This window comes from Andrena cerasifolii, chromosome 1 (assembly GCF_050908995.1).
Source record: "Andrena cerasifolii isolate SP2316 chromosome 1, iyAndCera1_principal, whole genome shotgun sequence".
Classification (NCBI taxonomy): domain Eukaryota; kingdom Metazoa; phylum Arthropoda; class Insecta; order Hymenoptera; family Andrenidae; genus Andrena; species Andrena cerasifolii.
The window spans coordinates 11,455,561-11,480,767 of record NC_135118.1 but is presented as its reverse complement, the minus strand read 5'-3'; the positions used below and the strand labels follow the sequence as shown (position 1 = coordinate 11,480,767).

Here is a 25,207-nt window from a genome sequence, read left to right as displayed (position 1 = left end):
TATCATGTGGCAGTTATGTGGAACATAACTCTAACTCGAAGATTACTGAAGATGAAGAAATCGGCCGTACACTAGGCGTCAAAACGGCTTCCCTTCGGAAATTTGGCATCGTTGCATGTCACTAGGTATAACTCAGCGGATCTAGTGATGCTGTTGGCTTTCCTTCTTTTGATATTGTTGTTCCGTTCCCGCTTACCCTTATATTAGGAAATTCTGGACGAGAACTGGTGTTTTGCAGATATAGTGTGGTCGTTGGTAAAACTACAGTTGCATTTATCGAAGAAACTGGTGCGTACTATGCTTTGTAAAAATATATAGTATATAAGTATATTAGCAACTAGCTTGCACTGTTTGCCGAATGTTTAATTCGATACTTATTTCCGGTGTTTTGACAAAGAGTTAAACTGGTATGATATAACATTCTTAGGATACATTTAAGTATGCAATTGAGTGAATAATTTAATGTAATATTTCGTATGACGAAAGTAGGTTTACAAAAAAGTACAGGAATAAATATAATATGCATTTTTATTAAAGCCCACATTTTAAGTATTTCAAGTCATAGCTTTTACTATTTGTGTACAAAAGTTTAAACATTAAAAATAAAAGTAGTTATTTAATACTTAACAAGTACATTTTCTTTTTATGCGTATCAATTCCTTGTCATTTTTGTGTAGCTATATTTTATATAAAATTTCAATAACCACTAATCCCTACACCTAGAACTTCTGAAGATTGTCAAGCACAACATTTTTACTCCCCACTGCAGTATCTTGTTTTTAAAAAAAAATAGATAATTATTGCAACGTCCAAGTATTCATAGTTTTTATAAATTTACATTGTATAACTATATTCTATTATTGTGTATTCCATTGCCTCTTTCTTTCTGTGCATCAAATAGATAAATACGTCAATCTTAAAGTTGTAAAATACCATTATAATGAAACTGTAAAAGCACCAGTACCTAAGAATACAATTTTAACAAAGACGTAGTAAAAAGAGTTATACATTACACAATATAAAACTATCTATAACATTAAAACTTTGCATTGATAGGTTGCAGATATCGATTTATGGCATATTATTTCATATATTTGTATGCTAATTACTAACATGATCATATGATATTAAAAATGACGCAACATTAACATATAAAATTTGTAAGATTATTCAATTAAACCGGAAGTTTTTGAATTGAAACAGAAACTCCAATCGCTAGTTGCTAGTTGATTTTAACGAGATTCGCACAACGTCAATTTTATATTTATACAACATTACGCATTACGACCTTATCAATGATATGCCTATCGTTTCGATCATAATGACAATGTAAGAATTCATAATTGCATTCATGATGTATGGTTATAAAACCTTCTGTAAGTATAGTACTTGATGTACAAAACATGAAGTGATAGTATTACCTTAAATATTAATATAAAACAACAAATATTGAATTTTTTTTAAAAATGATATTGCTTTCAAAGATCAATTATAATAAATCATTTATGCTTAGTAGGCCGTACTTAAGGCGTTGAATACTTGAAGGATGGGAAAAAGTTGAAAGCATTGCAGATAGAAGAGAGATAATGAACTCCTTGATGCACAATTCACCAATATGTAGAGTAATATCTTTGTGGATGCAAGCTGCCCAAATTAATCGGTCCAAATTCAAGTGGCCTCTAACAAGAAGTCAGGAACACCACTCTGAGTGTAAATCGCACTAAATATGATTATAGCCACACTTCCTCATTTCAGAGAAAGAGTAGTACTGCAGATTTGCGAAACGAGAAAGAAAATAGGGCGACAGAGTAGCTGAAAAGCATAGTAGAGATCAGTGATGAGATCCCGGGCGGGTTTTCTCGCGCATGCGCGGCGATTTTAGCATGAGTATAGTACAAGTTTCGATGGGGTACCTTGATCACGCGTCACTTGCCACCCCAACATAGATACGGTATTGCAAAAGTCGCGTATGCGCGAGGAAACCCGCCCGAGATCTCATCACTGGTACAGATAATCTCTTAATGTTCTTGAGCGGTCAGTTGAATTTGGACCCTTTATATTATCCGAAAACAAAATGGATTTTTTTCCCCCGAGCTCTTAACTTTCAACATTTAGATCCTCCTCCACTTTTAGGTGTTCCCTGTATTTCTAGTACCTACAACTGTGTACTCAATAACACATTTATCAAGTCATAGTTTCTAACCATATAGGGAATGGTTTTAATACTTAAAAAATTTACCTGAAACTTTACTTTATAGATTTCTTATACAGTACTCTTTTCTCAGCACAGTATCTTGTTTCTTCATATTTTTATTTACTGACGGTACTCATGAAATGTTTGATTGTTAATAGGTTTGTAAAAATTGATTGGAGAAAACCTGTTAATTATGAAGACAATACTTGGGTCTTTGTATGTTCTTCAATATTTCTTTATAGTTCTTTCAGTTTCTCCACAGTTCCAAACTGTGCCCAAACCATTGATTTGTACTCATGAAGTCGTTTAAATGTTGTTGTGAATTACTGTGAATCGGATACTTTACGTTTCCTGATTTGTACTTGCTTGTTCTTATTTAATACTTTTAAAAAGTGCCCTGTTTAGAACTACTGTGCCCCGATGGAAAAAAGTCGGTCGAGAAACTCTAGGGTCCGAATAGTATATCCCTATTGGCCGGCGCGACAACGTCGACGAATACAAAGTCCGCAAACAGGACACGGGCGGCGGGAACCAATGCGAGCGAAGAACCCTTCTTGCCCCTGTGACTTTTGAACCGTCTTGTTTCCACCGGGCCACAGTACTTAGATTTGGCAATCATTGAAAATATTAACTTCTTCAATTATACGTATAAGCTGTCCTCTCCAAATACCTAAAGGCAAGTATTCAATGTCTTAAGCTCCTGGTAAGACATAAAGGCTTCATCATTTCTTCTTGTAAGGTAATTACATAGATCCATTCCTTTGGGCTTGTAACTTCTTCCTTTCGAGAAACAAGTTCTTCATATCAGCCAGTGCTTTTTCTATTTGTCTTGCAAATCTATCAGCGTTCTAAAGGTAAATATAATTCAAATTAAATAAACTAGCTATTATGTAGATAGCAAGGATCTTATTACAATATCTAAGGCCAACTTATGCCCTTACTGTCATTGGAGAACTGCGTTTGCAGGAAATATGGAAGAATATGAGATTTTCTCCAGCAATGATGTAAGAAACACCGTAACCATCATCGGCAACGGGGCCAAAACCACCTCCCGCAGAAATACAATTTGGATATTTTTTCATATCTATTAATGACGTCTGACCATGCGGAGTCTGCGAAGTGGATAACTTCCATGGCTCGCTTAGGACCTCCTAGAGAGAAGCATTCTTAAAAACATACCACAAAAACAAATCAAACAAGTATATTTTTAAGTAACATCACCTTCAAGAAAGGAGAATCCACTTCTAAATATTTGGATACTACGTATAAACAAAACAGATGTCTATCTATTCCTTTACCGGACATCGCATCTTGATAACCTCTTTGATGCTGCTTCGCTGCAGCCATCAGTAATTTGTACTTAAGATCTATCTGTAATAAAAAGAATGTGTTTAAAAATATAATCCGAATTATTTATATACAGGCTGATCATATATCATAATCACTTAAAATATATTAAAATGAATAAGTATTTATAATGATAAATTATAGTCCTTTGAAGCTAAACAAGTCCAGGAACTTCATTTAAAAAAAAAAAGAATATTTACGATACTATTTTAAGAGACCATAATATACAGGATGCCCTAAAATTCAGGAACTTCCTGGTCTGTTACCGTTTTGGGATCCGAGGGTTCGTTCTCGAGATATTAACAGTTGAATATTAGCGGCTGAACTTCCGGGCCGCGCAGTTTAAAGCCATGTCAGCTGATCGCGCAGTAGCGGACGCTTACACGCGCCCGCAGGAAGCGCGTGTAGGTACAGTTTCACACACACACACACAGTTGAGCCGACCGCGCTTCATCTCCACAGTTTGAACCAGCGCGGTCAGTTCTCCTGTGTGTGTGCGTGTTAAGGTGCAATTTCATAGGCTCGACGTTCGTTTTGAGCGTCAAAACCAGACACGTGATTGGTCCGCGTGAGTAGACAGCATCCAGCATCAAGCAGAAAAGTTAAACCGAGTTTAAAAAGCTAGACCCTTGTTCACTCTGACTTGCTCTGACTCGCTCGTTCGTTGGTTGAGCGTCGGTCACGTGATTGGTTTTGACGCTTAAAACGAGCGTCGACGATCAACATGAAAGTGCACCTTTAGGGGTCACTGCTCGGCGTCAGCTGTTTCAGCTGGAAACTGTGCGGCCCGAAAGTTTGACTGCTACTATTCAACAGTTAATATCTCGAGAACGAAGCCTCGGATCTCAAAACGGTAAAGAACTTTTCGATGCCTTATTATATCAGAATATTGCATGTTCCGAGAAGTCCTTGAATTTTGAAGCACCCTGTATGAATCACCTTATAGAACCCACCAATATTAATAAGTTACTATGTCACATGTTTTAAAGCAGCGATGAGCAACCCGCAGCCCGCATTTGGCCCTCCTGCCACTGACCAGTGGCCTGCCGGGACCTGCGGCCAGCGATTGTTTCAATTGTAAATCTATCTCAGAAATAACAAATTCACCCCAGGAATTAAAATTCTTTGATTATAGTTTGATTTTCGAGAGTTGAGACCTGAGGCGGGTCCCTCAGACGGAGCGTGGTTCAAGGAGGAACCAATGGTGGCAACGCCGCACGCAATCCGTCCGAGGGACCCGTCTCAGGTCTCAACTCTCAAAAATCAGACTATAGTATACTTAAGTATTTAATATTGCGGTCCGCGTAGAGTATTAGGTTTCCACTTTTGGCCTACTACTGGCTAAACATTGCTCATCACTGTTTTAGAGCATAATATACTCTACATCCATACTGAAAAAGACACTAATGCATACACATTTTCGTACGTATACAGTGTGAAATACTTACAGTTGCTTCGTTATTCTCCATTGATTTCACCCACTCTGTTGATTCAATTGTACATGGCCTTACTGTTTCTGTTCTTCCTTCTCGGAACAATCTAGTCATAGATGCTTCGTAAGTTAAATTAACTTTACCAGCATCGCGGTAGTACGCTAACTGAAGAGCCATTTGTAAATATGCATCAGGTGACATAGAATTGATTTTCATAAAACCTTTACCATACGCATCGTGTACATAAATGCGTAATTCAACGTCGTTTAATAATTTCTGTGCAACCTAGTAATGAAGACAACAGCGATATAAATTTCTACCGATTGCATGAAACAAATGAAAAATATTTTTGATTCCGAACTTTTTAGTTTGGAAATATTGTCATCGTTATGTTTTGTTAAAATTCAAAGTAATAGTGAATTCGTTTATCCTTCAACGATTTCTGAGTACAGGGAGTTATTAAATGATTAAAAATATTCCCAAACGTATTAGAAAAATATTTTTAACTTATTGAATATTACTTCGTTTGATTCTTCGATAACAGCTATAACTTTCGGATTCAAATCCCACTGAAGCCGAGTAGGAGATGGGGGCGTGAATTCTGGTGTTCCATCAGTATATCCATCTTTGTATCTACAAAATATTTGAGCAAACTTTAGAATATGGAAAAATATGGAGTAGAAAATAATACTTTAGTAAATATATATATATATGCACACGGGCGAGAGTATAAAAAAGCTTATGTAGAAAAGCAGAGAACATAATGATTATAAATGAACACAAACTACATATACAATAAAAATCACATGATGAAACTTAAATATATTTTTAAAAACAATTATATAACAAATTGTAACATAAAATTAGTAAAAATTGCAATCAGATAAGATTTTAATATTTTTATTACACAATTTTTATCGTTAACTAAAATTGTTTAGGTTTATATTACTTTTGAAAAATTTTCAATTTATTTTTTACAAGTATGGTTCTACAATTTGTGTTCATTTTCTTTCCATGAAACAAACAGCCAAATTTATAGCGAAGTAAGGTGGTTGAGTAAGTGAAGGAAATTTATATGAATCCGCGCCGAAAAGTAGTTCATTAAACAATTATGAGACATTGATGATTCACTAATAAAACTTTTTGTTTTACAAAGAGTTAATACGATCTGACTGTGAGTACGAGGTCTAAAAGTGTATTAGGAATGCATTTACATGTACTGGCAACTCGTCAGCAGCATTTGAAGTCTATATTTGTAGAAAAGAAAGAACTTTGGAACAAGGCCAGCGCGAGACGAGTTCCGCGCGTTCCCCGGAACCCGGCCCCGCGCTTTAACAAATTCTAATAAATATTCATAATACTTTTATTATTATTATTATTATTATTATTATTATTACTCCTTTATAAGAAGTCATTATTATAATGAATTTTAGATGTCTGTTTCCTTATTGGCCCTTTTTTCTCTCACTTCTACCCCCCCCCCCCCCCCCGACTGCAATCCACAACGAAATTGAAATCTCCGGCAAAACATCAGGCCTGATCTGGCAACCCTGACAATAACAGATCGTAATTTATTTCTGAATCAATAAATTGAAAGAAGTTATGAAACTGATAAAAGCAGCATTTCCAGTGAATCACTCATATCTTATAACTATTCAATGAAACATCTGTGCATAGGGGTTTATATAAACTACTTCCACCTATGCAACTACATTTAACGTATCCTCAAAATTTGCCAGCAGTCTCTTGCACATCCTCAAACAGGTATTACATAAAAGAGTTTAGCGAAATTAAATGTGGGTTAAATTAAAAATATAAGAAAATCAGTAACATTAACTTATGGGTTAGTTTTAACTGAGAAAGTATAATAAAGTTTGTGTTAAACAAAGAGATATATACAAAAAAAATTACCCTATTTTCACCTCATTAGCGATAACATATTCCCAGAGAGATGCCATAATAGGAGCATCAGCCCTAACAAGCATTGTAAATAAAATTATTTAATTATTACATATAAAAGAAATTACGGGAACTCCACCAATTAATAAAATCACCAATAATAGAGACATAGATAAAACAAAGAGATGGCAGAATTTATGTAGACCTTCAAAGATATATGCTTAAAAAAAAAATGTTATTGTATGACTTAATGCGTCTTTTTATATCAATAAACGGAGTGTATTCGCAATAATGATTATACAGATAAGTTTATTGAATAGTCGACGATTTTTCTTGTATCTAGGTATATTTATGAAATCTAAACAGAATATTATGTAAAATAAGTTTTTAGGAATAACGTACGCATGTTATGGTAGAATTATTGATATCCCAGATAAAATAATTCCTGTTTACATATTTAAAAATTTGTTTATACGAAATGTTTCATATTCATTAAAAAGAATCTTCTCAAACAAAATGATCATTGTGTCTTTGAAGCTCTTGAGCAATATTTACTAATGGTTAATGTGTTGCATCGGGCCTTCTACGAGATGGCAGAGAAGGCAATGGAAGCAGAAGTAATAGTGAAGTATGAAGTTTGACACGTCAAAGACTGTGAACTTAAATTCTTACTCTCTATTGCTGGTTTCCTGAGACATCACGTACTCCCACAAATGTGACATTACTGCAGCATCTGCCCTGCTCATTACTTCTTATTATGTATTCATTTCAATATAATCGATTATGGCTTTATAGCAATTTTTAAGAACATGAATACATATTTCAATGCACACACGTACTTAAATGAATAAAATAATGTATTTGTTCGTTTTCAACGCTAAATATGAATTTTTATATTTTATCTCTGCGCGAGACAGTATAGGAAATCGTAGAGCTGTTTCGCATACTTATGAGTTATTACAGAGAATATATTTTATTTGTCTGAGCAAGCAAATTGCAAATAATATGTAAATGATACAAATGTGAAATGTGGTATTTAATTATACAACGAATTTACTGCGAAACAACTCTTCTTTCAACCATCTGCTTGTCTTATGCATATAGCGAAGTAAAAACATGTGATATAATTGTTTATATTTCACACTTTTATAAGAAGACTCACCAAGAGTGTTCAGCATTGAAACCAGTCTGTAAAATCGAGACACATTTAAAAATTGTATTACACATTACACTTAGTTAATGTTTCCAATAAGTCCACTTACTCTGCCATTGCTCCCAATGCACAAAGTAAAAGATTTGTCAAACCATCTGTTATATCCTTTACCATGCAATAGAATTCGACCATATTCATCTAATTTATCTGGATTTGCCTAATAACGTTGAAGACATCAGAAATGTAGTAATGATCTGCGGTAAATAGAATTTATTTTAATTTCAATAGTATAACTTACTGGATCATACACGTATGGTATATCATCTAATGCGACTACAAATGCTGCTTTTTCAATAAGATCCAAGGACGCCTTATTTACTCCTTTTGCAAAAACTTCTTCTCTAGCTTTCGCCCATGCTGGTCTTTCGCCAGCTGTTAACGCAGCCAACTTTTCTTCTCCTTCTGATGGTTCTGATTTATCGTCTAAAATTTGCTGCATTTGACTGCAATATGTGTATACAGTTTATTAAATTATTTCTTAGATAGATTTATTCCCCTAGATATTATTCTTATTATTTCCATGCATTCTTTAATTACAATTCAATTAAATGATAATAAAAATACATAAGCATACATTTCTAGCAAACTGTATACTTGTTCGACAAGTAACCACGGATAAAGAAGAAATCACTTAATATGAGAAAATTATGCAGTAGAAGATGTGTTTATTTGAAACATAAAATTAATATGATAAAGGCCTTTTTTCCGTAGATTAGTTTTTAAAGTTTCGAATTTAAACTTAAATTCATTCGAATATGGACAGATTTTAAATTTCAATCTACAAACGGGTTTTTTGAATTTTCATTACAGGCTCAGAAATAAATTTGAAAAAAAAACGACCTTCACTATTTTCATCGCTATTCCAACCAGTTGCAATTTGTTTCAAAACGACTAAAGACATCACCTAGAAAACTAATTCCGCTAGCTTCTAAAAAAAAACTCGTTTGGACCAATTTTAAAAAAGTTATGCGATTTTAAAGAGTGTCAGCTTACTTTCCGATGCGACTGTATACGGTTGATTTTCAAGTAAAATGTAGAGTTCAAAGAATTGTAAAGTTAAGAGAAAAATCATCTTTATCATATTCTTCATTGCTTACAAATAAACATTTCCCCCCTGAAACATTTTTACATGTAATAATAAGTAGAAACATGAGAAATATTTGAAGTTTTACTTTTAGTAACTCACCCTGCATAGAGGATCTTATAAATGATAGAGATCAAAATCGAAATAAAAATCACTGCAGCACAAAGTGGAAAGTGTTTTCATAAGCATATTTATAAAATCTGTTTCCATTTAGTGTTAGAATTACTTTATAAGAACATATTGAATTATTAAGAACGTTATAAGAATTTATTGAACTTACATTTCGATTTCACAAGGCAGAAGAATTCTGTTTTTGTGGTAAATAGGAACTTTAAAGTATCTGCCTTTATGATATACAACAATGTGTTTAGAATCCTGATAATGTATAATTTTGTCTGTTTCACGTCCTGGTATTCTTGTAGTATTAAATAATCTTTCATATTGCCATGAACACAAGGGCACCAGTCCTTGAATCAATATCTAAAATCAAAATCAATATGTCTCTCAAACTTCATAATATTCTTTAGCATAATACTACCCTATACAATAAACAATAAACCACATTACTTTGCAAGTTTTCATAGCTTCCCCCTTAAAGCTGAGGTTCCACTGGGAAGCTAAGCTAAGCTATGCTATGCGATGCTATGTTTTAACTTAGCTTTTGGTGGAAACGGTTCCATAAGAATGTATTGAAGCTAATTTTTTTATAACGTAGCATAGTATAGCATAGCATAGCATCGCATAGCTTAGCCTCCCGATGGATTCCGGCTTTAATCATTACTGTAAAGCATATTAAATACTAACAGAAATTAACAAATTTATAATAAGAGATTTAAATATTAGTACAGATAATTATTTAGATATCTGATTTAGATATAAGACTACTATTCTTTAGGTGAAAATTTGGCTCCAATTTTCAAAAGTAGTTACTGTAAAATTAACCTGCTTGTGATAACTCATAAAATTATTTCAAAACGAATGCAATGATAGGCATTTTTAATTTGAAAACTATGTGAGAAAACGTGAAAAAATAGTCTGAAAGTTGATAATTTCGAGCGCAAAAATAAAAAAAAAATTATATTCTAGTTGTTGCATTACCAAATAGAATTTTCGTCATACGCATTTAAATAATAATTTATTCACTAACCGGTTCTAATTCTTGTCGTTCGATGAGACGTCTGTATTGAAGACACGAATAAATAACACTTGCAGCCCGAGCAGATTGCACAGTGGTAGGATGCATAAGAATAGCATCAATGCCATAGAAGTTTGAATTGACCATGATTGGAGATCGTCCACGCAGATAAACGTATTCTTCCCACCAATCGGAAACGTAATTAGTAGCCCACCAAGACTTCAGAATTAGGTAACGCTGAAGCTTCACGCCAATGCCTTTTTCGAATTCATTAGCCAATTTCTCCATACGAGCGTAGTTTTCATCGTCAAGCAATGGCCGAACGCTTCGAAGGTACTATGTATTAAGTATATATTTTTAATTAGTATTTAGTAGAGGAGGAAAAGAGACGTACAAAGGTAAAATAAAAAAAGGAAAGCAACACAGTGCATGGGAGTGGCTTATAGAGGTCGCAGCGTGACTATTTACAGCTAGTAATATTATAAAATACGTAAAAAATGTTATAATCTTACCCGTTTCATTGTATCTTTTACTGTCGGTAACGGCAGCCGCGGTAAAGATCCTTGAAAACTATACAGCATTGGCTTGTGCCAACCGAAAAATAACTTTACTGTAGAGGTCCAGATTCTTGTAATTTTTGAAATATTGGATCCCTTTTCCCTTGACTCGTACATCCATCCCTTGTACATCAGCAGTAACTTTAAAGTGTATCGAATCACATATATCACTGTCAACCATAAGAGGAGTCCAACCACAAACGATCCAGCTAAGTGCGCTATTATTGAAGATCTATTAATATAAAAAAAACATAGAACGCATAATTATTTATATGACTATGATTTGTAGTTATATAAATCGTGTATATCGCAATAGGGTGACCCTTATTTATACGCTTGATTTTTTTTTGGTATTTCTTTGCTCCCACCCCCTAGAACGGTGCCATTTGATGAAATATAGTCCTTGAAAAAGCTTATTCCAATCGGACAGCAGGAAAGGGTTGTCCGATTGCAATAATCTTTGTCAGGGACAATTTTTTTATGACATGAAACCATATTAGGGGATGCGAGCAAAAGTAATCGCAGGTTGAAAATAAGGGCCACCCTAATATCGCAACTGCGATACAAAGGCATAATTAAAAATAGTTAAATTTACCCTGAAAGGTATGGTGCCGTTTTCCCAACAAGGTCATATGGGACCTTGTAACCTGCAAAATGTACCGCAGTTACTACAGCTATGGTGAGCCATAAGCTTTCCAAGGAGGCAGGATACACGCCACTTCTCAAGTTGTTCTGAAATTAATGTGACACCCCGTTATATTTGACTTTTGCTTAGAAATTATATTGCTTTAATGCTGCATTCACTTACATGGAATCTGAAAAATCTCTTTTTCCAAGAGCGAACACCTGACTGCCATACTAGATGTAAAACTTCTCTATCAAAATTAACATCCCAGCCTTCGTGAGTGATAGAGAAACTAAACGCTACAGCTGCATGTGCTTCCGCCATATCATCTGTTATCACCTACAAATCTGAAATTCATAAAATCCAATTAACAATACAATAGGTAATTTTAAAGATATGGAAGGAGCTATGAATTAAACGAAGTTTCATGTTAAATGTAAACTAATATATATTTCTTTAGGCAAGCATATTTCTATGATTATTTTGTTTTAATTTCTTCTGATACTTCATGAAAATATATACATCTTCCTTATGATCAATGAGTTTTTTTTTATTATTTAATAAATAAAAAGTGATTAAAAAGACATTACCTTCTTTTAAACGAACATTTTGGTTCACAAATAAATTATTTATATATTCAACTAAAGTTCCTTAGTAGATAGTTCAAAAGTATTAAGATAATTTTCAATTCCTTTAACATAATCAACTATTACAAAATGTTATAGTTATTCGTAATTAGAATTATGCATGATTTATACAAAATTTATTTGCAGTGTGCAATTTTATGACATAAATTTTTTTTACTATTTTTTAAAAAGTAAGCACTGAATTTTTAATATAAAAATGCATCCAATATATTAAAATGAAACGAGAGCAATGTTTACGTGACGTTGACGCGTATTTTTTTTCTTATACAATTATCTTTATTCATATCTAATAAATTCTATCATAGGGTATACTTCACAAAAATTGTAAAATGACTTTGCTTTAAATTCAGTTGCATCGTACTACAGAAAAAAAATTTTTAAAAATTAAACCCAACTTCGAAGAAATAAAAATGCCCTGAAGAGTGGAAAATAATTTTTCTCCTCACTTAATCTATTATTCTCAATTTTTTTATGTCCACGCCTCATCATTTGCACTGTGTAAATCTGGCGTCGACTTAAAAAAATTGAATTATAGATTAAATAAGGAAAAAAAATATTTTTCCCTTTGGGGGCATTTTTATTTATTTGAAGTCGGTTTCAATTTTTTAAAATTTTTTATTTTTTCCTTTTTTTAGTTATTGAAGTTGTATAACTACATTTAGGTAAAGGATCTGCGCGTAAAAAAAGAATCGTTTGCTAGAAACGGAAGATTCCAATAATAATGAAACAGATGGTCTTATTTTTTGGCGTAACTTCAAAACTGCTTGACCGATTTTGCTAATTCTTTCTCCACAACCTAAGTCGATTGAAGCCAAACTAAATGCGATAAGTTTCACAAAAATCGGTTTAGTAGTGCGAAGAAATTCGCGGACAAACATAATACGTATAACATACATACATACAAACACCTCGAACTGAGAAACTCTTTCTTTTTGAAGTCGGTTAACAATACGCGATACATATACGTACTACATACACATCATACATGCAATTTCATAATTGTACCGTTGGATGCAAGAACGGCTTCGGGAGACTCAGGCCCTTTTTGTATAAAATGCATAATTGGATTCCTCATTCTTTTCTACACATGCCCTCTAAATTTCATTGTCCTATCTTTAAAATTGAGTTGCTTATTTTGATAACTTATTTTACTCATTTTAATATAAAATGTCCATTCACTTGTACGTGTTAATTTACTGGTACATCCACCCTATATGTAGTTTCAATTATCCGTAATCTCGAACTTATTTCATTAGATTAGAGGAATTACAGGCGAAGATAAAAGTAAGGTGTAATATATGGACTTTTAGATAGTGAGAGTACCAATGGTCCTATATAGTATCACTTCTGCAAATTGTTTACACAAACGCTGGTCGTGCATGAAGCGTTATGCATATGTGCATTCGTTTGTAATGCAACTAACAAGCACAATAGACGCGTAAAGGGGAACAAAACCGTGTAAACCGTAAGGGACTTCACTCGCGGACAGGTCTGAATTACCGCTTGTGCGTTTCTCTTATATAACCTTGGACTTTGGACGCCGTTCGCCTGGCTGGAAGAGCGACAATAATTTCAGCAAACAATTACTTGATCTTTCTGTACATTCTAAGCCCGGTCGCCTATCACGCATAGGTTCTCTGACACAATATCTATTACGAATTTTAAAGCTACGTTAATCGCTTATAATTAGTCGTTTTCCAATAATGACGCCTTCTTTCCAAGTCTCGAGGAATGAGGGTACCTAACATGCAGGGCTGTTCCTCGGTTTTGGCCGCTCTGGTGCAAAAACAACATTGCCGCCCGTTATTAAATAAAAATTCTTTAATTAAGAATTAATAATATGTAGTGTTTACTTTTATATCTATATATACATAATTTTACACAGTTACCATGCAAAAGAGTTTCGATTATTATTCTTATTAATCAAAATTTTACATATAATAAATGGCCTGCGGCCGCCCCTAGGTTTGGCCGCCCAGGTGCGGGGCACCTTCTGCACCCTCGCCTGGAACGGCCCTGCTAACATGGCTGTTCCTTTATTTATGGTATAACCGGGTGTGCACGCAAACTTTTTGCGATACTATAGGTACACCTCGTTAGAAAAGGGATTATTAAATTAATCGAATTTGTAATTGTAATTATATGCAGTGATAATTCCTTTGGTTTTGAACTTTGCACTTCTCCTTTTTCGTCGTACCAGATGCTAAAGCAACTGTTCTGTGTAGGGGCCGTCCTTAAATACGTAAGGGTAATTTTGGCGATTTCATACTCCCTGCCTCCCCCAGTATAAGAATTCGTAAGATTGGATACTGCAACTCCCTCGTCACGTAATATTTTTTACCTTTAATTTTTTCAGTTACTAAAATTCTGTTAAAGGTTCATATAATTCATTTAACTCGCTTTCGTGAAATTTAAACTAAATCTACTTTTCTGGAACATTAACCCCTTAGCCTACAACAATCGATTGAGACTCGTGGTCTCTCGATCGGGCCAAAGATAACACGAGCGAGACTCGTGGTACGTCGATCGGGCGAAACGTAAACACGAAGGGTCAGGAGGCTCGAGGTTAGTAGATATGTACTACGACTGAACTTATCGCCAATGTTCTTTTCATTTCAGTTATATTCTGGGCCGCGTACACATGTATTTACTTTGTTGCAACTTGGCTAACGGGGCTAAGACGTGTGCGATTGACAACTTCGAACGCTAAAACCAAACCGTGAAAGGCTCAACGCGGGGCTCCTCACCGCTGGTGCTGATTTGGTGCCGGCGGTCGGAATTTAAACAGTAGGCCAAGGGGGTTGATGATAGAGTTTGTAGTTATTGAAAATTAGGTTGAAAAATATTACGTAAGACGCAGGTATGACTCCCCTCCCCCCTCTGTAAGAAAACATAAGAAATTCGCGACCACCCCCCCAAAAAAAAGCCTTACGTAATTTAAGGACGACCCCGTACAGGTATGGAGCATAAACTAATTCCAGTAGTGGGCTTTTGAAAAATACGATATAGTACCCATACGTTTATCAGTAGGAAGCATATGCAAATGGTGTTAGTGAACAACACGGAGGGAGGATTTATTTGTTTAACTTGTACGTTATCGAAACTGAATAAGTGTATAACATTTTATCGATTGACCTCTGCCCATTGCAATTTGTCGTAGTACATACAAATATCTACGGAAACGTTTATGCACTGTATATGATCAATCTCCCCAGACTCTGATTACACAATCCTCGATCATAGGGATAAATGTTCCTTTTCGCTATTTTTTTGTTTGTCTTTATTTCTGAAATTTAAGCGATGATTTTATCGAAAATACATTGAAACGAATTTGAGACAGTAAAGTTTGTGTGTTCCTGCAAGACGTTAGCACCTTTCCTACCACAATCAATTTATAGGTAGGTACATGTATTTCCTAACTCTACCTAACGTAACTTGATATTTTCCAGATTTGAACATCAAAATTTTTGCACTTTCCCTTCGCTAAGCGAAACTTATACTTGCAACATATCGCAACGACGTAAAGAGCATTCACGTATCCATGCGTGCGCACCGCAATTGCGGCTTCTTAAGTAAGGTCAACTGGCCTATTTCCTCCTGCTCTACAATTTCGTTCTCACCATTTGCAGTAATGCAGTGTGCCCCAGCTGCGAAGAACGGCAATACCTATTTTTTTTCTATCGATTGGGTTATCACGTTACTGTAGGTAAATGCAGATTCATTTAGAGTAACAGAATTAAAACAAATTATGTTCTAATTATGTAATCAATACAACTAACTGAAATGTATATCCATACTCCAAAACAAATTTCCAAAATCGTTGCGTTTCGTTCGGTGTATTACTGAAACTTGCTTGGTAGTTTTATCTCTACTTTCCTGGACGCGATTGAAGGTTGCGAAGATGACTTGCAGTTGGTCACCTCCTGTTACTCTACTACGTAATGAAAATAAGATTCTAGCCACTTCATTTAGATACCTACTGTTTATAAAAAGCAGCATTTAAATTTTTTTGTCACAATCGACTAATATAAAATTTAAATCGAATATCATTCGAAACGAAAAACACTTGAAAGTTTGCAAAAATCTTGAAAACAGTGAAAATCTTTTTTAGCATGATTAAAATATCTAACGAGTTCAGAAGTCTTGAAAAATCTCATTGTTTCTATTAGTTTTAAAATGACTGCATTAACTTTTGGGAAAGAGAGAATATACAGTAGTAGTGACTAACGACCGTCGCTATCCCTACCGGTTCTTTGAATCAGCTTCGCGAAGTTAGTTTTTGTCCCGACACCCAAGCATGTTTGTTTTAACAATGCGAATGTTTTCTCATTCCTCCTTTGAATTCTTGGAACTTTATCTGCTCAGATAAGGCCCGGGCCCCGGCCAGCTAGCGGAGCATTACTGTATTCCTTTATTGCTCGTGCAACAGTAAAATCATCTTCAAACTTGAACCAGTTATTCGATTTCTCTTCTTAATAAATACCATCATCCTCGACCTTGGATAAAACTATTATAAGACTGCGATTTAAGAAAACATGTTAAGGACAGTTTTGTTGTAACATGTTTAATGATTCACATGCATCGATAGTAAATAAGTATATAGCAAATTACGTATGAATAGGTAATGTGCAATAACACACACTGTTGTGCAGGCAAATGAAGGGGGAATGTGCTGGAACAATGTTTAACCTTAATCCCTTTAAGCCCCGTTACGCACTTGCGACAAATTGCCGGCGACCGGGTCTCGTCGACGATCACGAGGTAGACGGAGACGTACGAGTTCGTACGCACTTGGTCGCAGCGAACAACAATGGTTTCTGGTCTCTTAGCGACCAAGTTGCCAGCGACTGGTCGCAAGTGCGTAACGGACCTAACCTCCACCTCCGCAATATTACACGTTTCTTGCGAATGCTCCCAAAATTCTTTCAGTACCTCAAACTTATTTTCTATGTTAGTATGTTTTTAACGTAATGGTACCTATATCTTTGCAAGCAAGAGAAAATCAGTAAATGCGTTTATAGTCAGTTTGAAAAACAAAACATTCGAAATTCGTACTTTGATCTTTAACCACATGTAACCACACGTGAAACGGCCAACGCATGCGCATATAGTCACTTGTTTTGATACACACACATTGACCTTGCAATAATAAAAGATGAACGACTTCATACTTTGTAATTCATTATTTCGCTTTTTCTTTTAAGATTTTACTGAGCTCGTCTTCTTTTATACTTCTATTACAATTTAGGGATTATTACTTGCCGTATCTCTTCGAATAATGCTCGAGTAGGTCGAGGAGGAAATTCGAATACAAAAGGTTCGAGTAAGCTGTCGAATTTAAATATTCAAGCCAAACAGAACGGTTTCCTGTTTTTCCAAGCTGGAATGAGTATTCTCTGAATAAATTTTTTATTAAAATATTCATTTGAATGCAGATTTAATGTAATAAATTTTTTAGTCTGACGTACGCGACAAATGTGCAATCCAGACGCCTATTTGTAAAAAATGCGGCGACAGCGAATAAAATGTACATTATTTACTTCTAAATAAAAGACACTATATTTTTTCACTGTCGAATTGGCTATTATCTTCATTCTATATTAAGAAATATATGTAAGTTGTTTTAAAGACCAGTCTAAAGAGAAACGTTCATGCTGTTCAATAAAGGTAAAACCAGGTTGAAATATAAACGTTTACTTATTTTGCACGCGAAAGAAGAAAAGCAAAATTACTTTGGAAGTTGCGTAAATACGATAACTGTTTATTATACAAACGTTTCAAAATACTCACTTTCGCTGAGTAAGCGGTATTTTATCTTAATTACCAAACAGCATTGACAACTCAGCAGCACTACGTCAGTTAATGTTTACATTCAAGCATGTAATGTCATTCGTCAATAACACAGTAAATGTTTTGTTATGAATTCTTCAATCGATCGAAGAAATGTGGGGAGCCACTAATGAAATATTATCTCACAGAAGAATTGATCGGTTCACAAGAATGTGTAAAAGAGTATATCTAATCGTACCGTAGCCCCCTCGGATTCTTCGTCGGCTAAGTATATACTCTACGTTTCTCTTGCGAAATAAACGAAATGGAAGACAAGGAAGACGCGACACAACCACTCAATAATACCCAACAATCACCGAGTTACCGTCATTAAATCGATACGAATGACCATGAAGGTAATTTATGCAGATATGAATTTGGTCTTAATGCATATTTTTTGTCTGCACATTTATTTAAATCTTGTGAATTTTATTACCTATTTACAAGTATATTTCATACTTTTCAAGCAAGTGTCCTTGATTTCTAACAGTTTACGAATTAAAAAGTGTTTTAAGGGGATCTTCTGGTCTAGAGCCACAAGAACTAGGTGATCTTTAGGAATTAATTAAAGGAAAACTACTATATATAATTTAATGGAACTTTTTGCATTGTATTAAGGATGTTTTAAAATATAGAACTATATTTTTTGTTTTATAATTAATCATTGCAGACGACAGTGGGGAGTCCTTAAAGTCAAGGCGTCAAAAAATTCATCCAAATCGGTGGGACCTGTATCTCCAAAAGATATTATCTGATTCGACTGAAACTTTTTTTATTTAAAAATATATACTCCTGCCCATAGTGTAAACCAGAAAAAAAATTACAAAATAGCATTTTCTTAGAAAATAACGACACTTGAAGTTTGAAATCACTTTTCCCCTATATTTTTTACCCTTTCAACAGCTTTGAAAATTATAAATTTTCAAATTTTGTATTTTTCTCTGGTACCCCCCTAGCCAGAAGTATATTCTTCAAAATGAAAAAAGTTTCAGTCGAATCGGATAATAACGTTTGGAAATACAGGTCCCACCATTTTGAGAACACTGTTTCGAGAAAAACGCGTTTAAAGTTTTACGTGATGTTATTTTAATACATAAGTGCAATATTTCTAATAAAGCAACTGCGTGTGCATGAAAAAGTTTGCTTTGTTCGAACAACGAAGGGTGTGTTCCAAACTTCTGAGCAGCAGTGTATAATTTCGTGAAAATACCAGAAGTATAATTTTATTAATATTAAGGATATGTGTTCTGCGTAAGATTACTCTGAAACAAGGCCGCGAAAAAATTGTTCGCAATGTCCTTTTAAGTTTGTAGTAGCTGCTTCATATCATAATATAAAGCCACGTGTTAGTTTGTCCACCTCTCTTCCCCGATTAAGTTGAACTGCCTTAACCTATTTACATTCGCTTACTCATGCCAGTTTGTAAACAAAGATAACGATGCTTGATGGCTGTTTATCAGTAACTCATTGCGTAATTACTATCTTGAAGGAATTACTGCCTGCTTTATCGGTAGTTGCAACCAACAGTTTAAAAGTATCAAACGCAATTACGCTAATCATTTTCATTCATTTCAGGACTATCATGTTTTTGCTGACTTCAGTATACGCGTATTCAATGAAATGCACATGAGCGAGCGGCACGCGTCATTTTGCAGCCACGTCAATACAACACACTGTGTTCTAAGAGTACATATACAGAGTGTTTCAATGCAGGTGGTAAACCTTTTTGGGGCGATTCCACATGCCAAAATAAGACGAAAATATAGAATAAAATTTTTTAACATCGCGTTTGGTTTTCGAGAAAATTGACTTTGAATTTTAGTCAAACACGCGTGCACCGAAGTATGTATAGTTTTTGGTGCCCAAGGGGTGCGCGGAAAGTAAGGGAAAGCGTTGGCCTACTATTGGAAGAAAGAGTTTTATACTATAGTAGCTTTACTACTCGGCTTCGCCCAAAATTTACATTCTGATTTTATAAATTTTTTTTTTTTTTTTTTTTGTGAAAATAGTCGCATTCATCTGGATTAGTTAGGCATAACGAGCTGTAACACATTTCGTGACCCCAGAATTTACCGTTCGAAAGTTTTAAGGCGACAGACAAACGCACAAACACTTTCTGCTTTATGTTTTAAGATTTTCGTTTTATCTTGGTCTGTAAAATCACCCCCTAAAAGGTTTACCACGTGTAGTGAAACACCCTGTATGTACATATATGGAGAGATTGGCACGTAAAGGTGCGTCTCCACCAGCATTCGCAAACTGTTCGCGATAGCCGTAATGAATACACCGGTTCTCGTTAGTTACATAGTCTCGTTTTTATCTTACATAGTTTTCCTATTCTAGAATCACTATCAACGATAGAAATAGATTAAGACAATCCCACCGAACAAGCGTAAACACTGTAAGTGCACGAGACTGATTAAATACGCTAGGTAAAGTTTATTAGGTTAATCAGCTTAATTAATAATACTGTTATTTTCTTAATAAAGTTTATTATTTATAAAAAAAAAGGTTCTTGTTAGATCACCGAAGTCAAGCGTCACGGGGCGGTGTACTGGGGAAGGATGGGTGACCACCTTTCTCCCAGTGCGCTGCTGCTGCTGGGACTATAAGGAGAGAGGTGGAAAAAAAGGAATGACTAATGTTCGTTGGGCAATATAAGCAAAATGCTTGAAACGCGTCATTCTGTGTAAAAAACACAGGCAAAACAAAATACAAATACAACTGTTCGCGAACAGCATGAGAAATTGAATTTCCTTAGAAATCCTCTGTTCGCATACTGTTCCTGAACTGCTCGTAATGTAAAGTTAAATGGGACCAATTCACCAGCGAACATTTCATAGACACTATTCGCAAACATTTTATAACCACTACGCAATCTCTTCACAAACACTTAACAAATTCGCGCCTGTAGTGAAATTCAAGATTCTTCTGATTAAAATAATACCAAAAGACAAACTAATTCCTCAAGGAACCGATAAACTGGTGTAACAAAATACTTACAGCTGTTCGGTAAATGTTTGCAAATTTCTTACACGAGCAATGTTCGCGAAAATATCGAGTAGTGGTCACAAAAAGTTTGCGAACTGCTTGTAAGCAGGGGCGGCTTTAGCATACTTGGCACCCCGGGCAAGATTATCATAGCGCCCCTCCAAGGGCACGAAAATCAATTAGCAGAACGGATATAAATGAATAAACGCATACAGTGGCGCCCCTACAGATTTAGCGCCCCGGACGGTCATCCTGCCTTACCCCCCCTCCCCCCCTTTAAAGCCGGCCCTGCTTGTAAGCATTGTTTGCGTACAGTGTTCGTGAACTGTTTGCTAGCGAGTAAATTTTTTGTAACGATATTATCACATTCACGCAACTGCAGAATGACGGATCCTTACGCATATGTATATGTTCGTTCATAAATAACGAATGGAATGATGCTGAAACTAATATCTGTTTTATTACGTACGGATGTAGGAAATTCATTTAATTATCCTTATATATTGAATAACATATTCAAGTATGTATTACATAAGTATGTATTTGTGCGAAACATGCAACATATTTGTGAATGTGTTATTATGTAAATGATAATGGTAAAGTTACCATTATCACTTATCGCAATTGCTTACGACGGGTCGATAACATTATCTGTCACGGAAGTTCTTGAGAAATGTAAATAACAACATTGAATATCGCATAAGAGTGAATCACGGAATTCTTTCTGTGTCAAGGTGACTAATGCTTCGAGTAGCGCAAGGTTTGGTCAAAAACAGTTTCACGTTTGTCAGGTCTTTCCGAGGTGGTCGTTTCTGGCGGGAATGTTTTGACCAGCCCGCCTCTCTCTTTCAATCCATGCCGACGCTAATAAAAATTCACATTTCTATATATTCCGGTAGACTTGTATGAGAGTACAACCAAATGGATGAAACACAACAGTATTCCCAATATTTTTAATTATATGTATAGTAGCTGGAAAAGATGTAGCGAAGTCGTAAATTAATCCATCGAGCGCCGACGAAAACCGGTTCCAGCTGATGCAGTGGCTCTGACTCAGATTTCGGGCTATTATCTTCTTATAAGTTTCGGTCAATTCTTTTGCGCGCTTCGCGGCACCATCTTTAGCTTCAATTAACTTGAATAATTTTCAACATTCTGACAATTTTTTTTATTTTACAATACTTGTAAAAGCGTACATAAAAAACTGAGAAAAATGCCGGTATAGTGATTATTTGGTATCTAAGCAATCCAAGCGGCAAGAAACCGTCGATTTCAGTCGTTCAATAGTTCTACACCCCCTTAAGATACTCGCAGTGTTCCGTAAACGATTACGATATTAATATCATTTGAAAAGTATCATGTAACTTGCAGTTTCAATTCTTTAATCACTTTTTACACCAAAAATCTTTATAGTTTTGGAAATTGTTTTTAGCGATATCATGTCAATTTTTTAAATAATTTGATACTGCCCTATTATAAAGGAATACTTAATAGTTCCTTAAAAACTATTGTTTTTTCTGATATGTATAATAATAAAACTTTAAATAATTTACTCAAAAACTTGTGTCGTAGATTCTCACGACCACAAAAATACTGATACTTCGAAAATAACCGAAAACAATTATGTTCGAAACTGACGAGAAATCACTAAAATTTCAAAACTTTAACTCAAACGTGACACGGGTGGGTTGCCATTGTCCAATCACTTTGAAATTTTGCACATATCATTTTCTCATCAAGTGTGACAATTTAGGGGGGTGCGATAAAAAAAACTCAAAAAATGTAGATCTCTATAGCTAAGGACCACCCTAATATATACCCATCTTTGAAAGTTGACGCTTAAAGTGTAATCATGCTTAAAAAAAATTTTGAAGCAATAAGAGTTCCGACGAAAAGTTTCTTGCTTAAAAAATTGCAGGGTCAAATTTGACCCAGTGTGACAACCGAGAGTTAAGGATATGACTGAACGTATCACGAACTATCATATTTTCAAATAATTTTCAACAAACTATATAAAACAAATGTTCCAATAGAATTAACTATAAATCTCTATCTTGAAAAACCCATAGTGTTGGTAAGATTTTACAAAATTATTATGAATACTCTATTCTATATTCAGAAACTCTGAGTTTATATGACAAATAATTTAGAGTTGAAGGGTACCAGCTGAAATGGTCGAGTACGTGGATTATTTTATTATTGATTGAAATAGGAACATCTGAATAATTGCAGGATAACACAATTTTTTTACACTGCTTAAGTTATAAAGTGCAGTGGATTTACGGTATCATACGAAACATTTTAATAAAATGCATTGAAATTTTTCATCATAATATCCTTAAATAATTCTTAATAAGAAACCTAATGATATCTTAACCACAATAAATAATATTTGATAATGATATTATCCAATACTGTCTGAAACAAGTATATGAGTTTAATTAATGTGCAAGAAGAAAAAGTGAAATAAATAAGTTTTCAAGTATGCACTAAGGCAAGGGCTGACTTTTTCATTACTGCAAATTTGATACATATCGCAACAGCATCTATACTATTATATAGAGAGCTAATTTTCATGTTCGCACAAAACTCAAGACCTATTGAACCAATCTTCCTCAAATTTTAACCCGTTATTCCTGGATACTCTAGGTCGAACATAGGCTATGTAGCATGTCCAAAGAATGCGTTATTAACATGGAATGGAAAAGCGTCTGGTATATGTTGCGTTGGAGGAAAAGTAAATCTCCGAAAGGAGAGAATGTTATCCTTTCCAAAATATTATGAAGAAATTACCCTTTTTTCAAAATACTTAATTTCCTTAAATGATATTAATTCTAATAAACATGAAGCAATCACGTTAATATCTCAGGTGAAGCTGACACGGGGAACGCTAGTATAATATAATTCTTAATGGCATATTTTCCCATTTCCAGTTTATAAATATATAAACATTTGACCATTTTTAGATACATATTTTACCTCTTCCTAAAAAAGTAAATTCTGAACACATAATACGTATAAAACAATATCATACCTATGAACAATTGGCTCACTGTCTAAAAATTTGGTGATACAGCAAATCGTTAATTCGCTATAAGAATGGAAGACTACAAATATTGTTACGAACGGGTAATATTGTCGTTACCATAACGTTCCATATGGTGTATTATATAGGAAAGTAAACAGAAAATTGCGATTCCAAGTGGCTTTTACGTATGTAAACCGCGGTTCGGGTAACGACGTCAAATTCTGCTGAATAATCACTTAACATACCTTACTGATATATATGTATGTATTAATGCGTAAACACACTAAACTTTATAAATTAAAATATCAAGCGTAATATTCGCACTATATACGGCCTTTCGAGCTCGATAACCTTGTCTGATACATAGCTGCAGTAATATTCATTTTGGTAAGAGGAAGGTAGTATGTATATACATTCACGCTACACTGGTTGCTTCGTATAAATAAAATGGAAGTCAAAGGTTATTAGCCTTAAGAACTGAGCTTGCACGCTGATTGGTCGTAACGAAGGGTGTGTGTGGTCGTGCCTCCCATCTTGGATTTTAACGTGTAAGTAGGGCAAAATAATCTATTTAGTCTCTATTAATACAACGCTATTTTCTTATGCGCTCACAATACCGACGCGAGTAATCTTAAAATAACTGTGAAAAACATTACCCAAATTAGTAGAGATCCCTGCGGTGTACGTGCAATTAAACGCTACCGTGGAAGAAATTTCATCGACTGACGCACAGTGGCCAAATCTTCGAATGCTTCTATCCCAACACACCTCCTGTTGCACGCTGTTGCACTGCCGCCGTTGTGACTTCGTACGTAACAGCGTAACACTTGACTCACTCTGCTTTTAACTGCCTCTCCTATGGCCAGAATTGCACTGAACAGCCGAGTTACCAACTTGTTGGCTGAACTACACTCCAACGTGTGAGGCACAGGCCTGAATATTTATGTACGTACATATGCGTGACCAACACATCCATTATACGCATATACTTTGTTCCAGGCTACATACTATAAAAGCAGAAAAAAAATTGCCCGTGCGCATGCGCTGCCGCTATTCAGACAGTAAGAAATTTGTTGTAAAGTAACGCGTGTATGTTATGTTGACACTCCAGCAGGAAAATATGTAGCATGCAGTTATATACTGATTGCACATATATTATTTTGATTGATGATATCAAAATTTAATAATCAAGATATTTGAAAAAATAAAGAATTTTAGTTTATTA

The 25,207-nt window shown here is 34.8% G+C and overlaps 1 protein-coding gene across 2 annotated transcripts; it reads right to left on the bottom strand.

Moving 5' to 3' along the window:
* Positions 1–784: 784 nt before the first annotated feature.
* Positions 785–24,902, bottom strand: Whd (carnitine O-palmitoyltransferase whd). Of its 2 annotated transcripts, none has more exons than XM_076824302.1 (16): positions 24,639–24,902; positions 11,671–11,834; positions 11,458–11,594; positions 10,818–11,094; positions 10,318–10,641; positions 9,451–9,650; positions 8,325–8,529; positions 8,136–8,243; positions 8,036–8,061; positions 7,546–7,611; positions 5,496–5,607; positions 4,990–5,259; positions 3,416–3,565; positions 3,136–3,345; positions 2,797–3,042; positions 785–2,601 (listed from the first exon to the last, which is right to left on the bottom strand). In XM_076824302.1, the coding sequence occupies exons 2-15, from the start codon at positions 11,809–11,811 to the stop codon at positions 2,938–2,940; spliced, it is 2,331 nt and encodes a 776-aa protein (XP_076680417.1). In that variant the 5' UTR covers positions 11,812–11,834; positions 24,639–24,902; the 3' UTR covers positions 785–2,601; positions 2,797–2,937. The 2 variants fall into 2 exon arrangements, with proteins under 2 accessions (XP_076680417.1, XP_076680426.1); XM_076824311.1 differs by lacking the exon at positions 7,546–7,611 and adding an exon at positions 6,886–6,948.
* Positions 24,903–25,207: the final 305 nt, after the last annotated feature.

Bases quoted from the DNA above. Each gene is read 5' to 3' on its own strand.
- Whd (XM_076824302.1), bottom strand. From the start codon at position 11,811: ATGGCGGAAGCACATGCAGCTGTAGCGTTTAGTTTCTCTATCACTCAC. The intron at 10,642-10,817 runs GTAAGATTATAA...CTTAATACATAG, and splicing joins TAAAAGATACAATGAAACGG to TACCTTCGAAGCGTTCGGCC. The intron at 9,651-10,317 runs GTTAGTGAATAA...TTTTGATTTTAG, and splicing joins AACGACAAGAATTAGAACCG to ATATTGATTCAAGGACTGGT.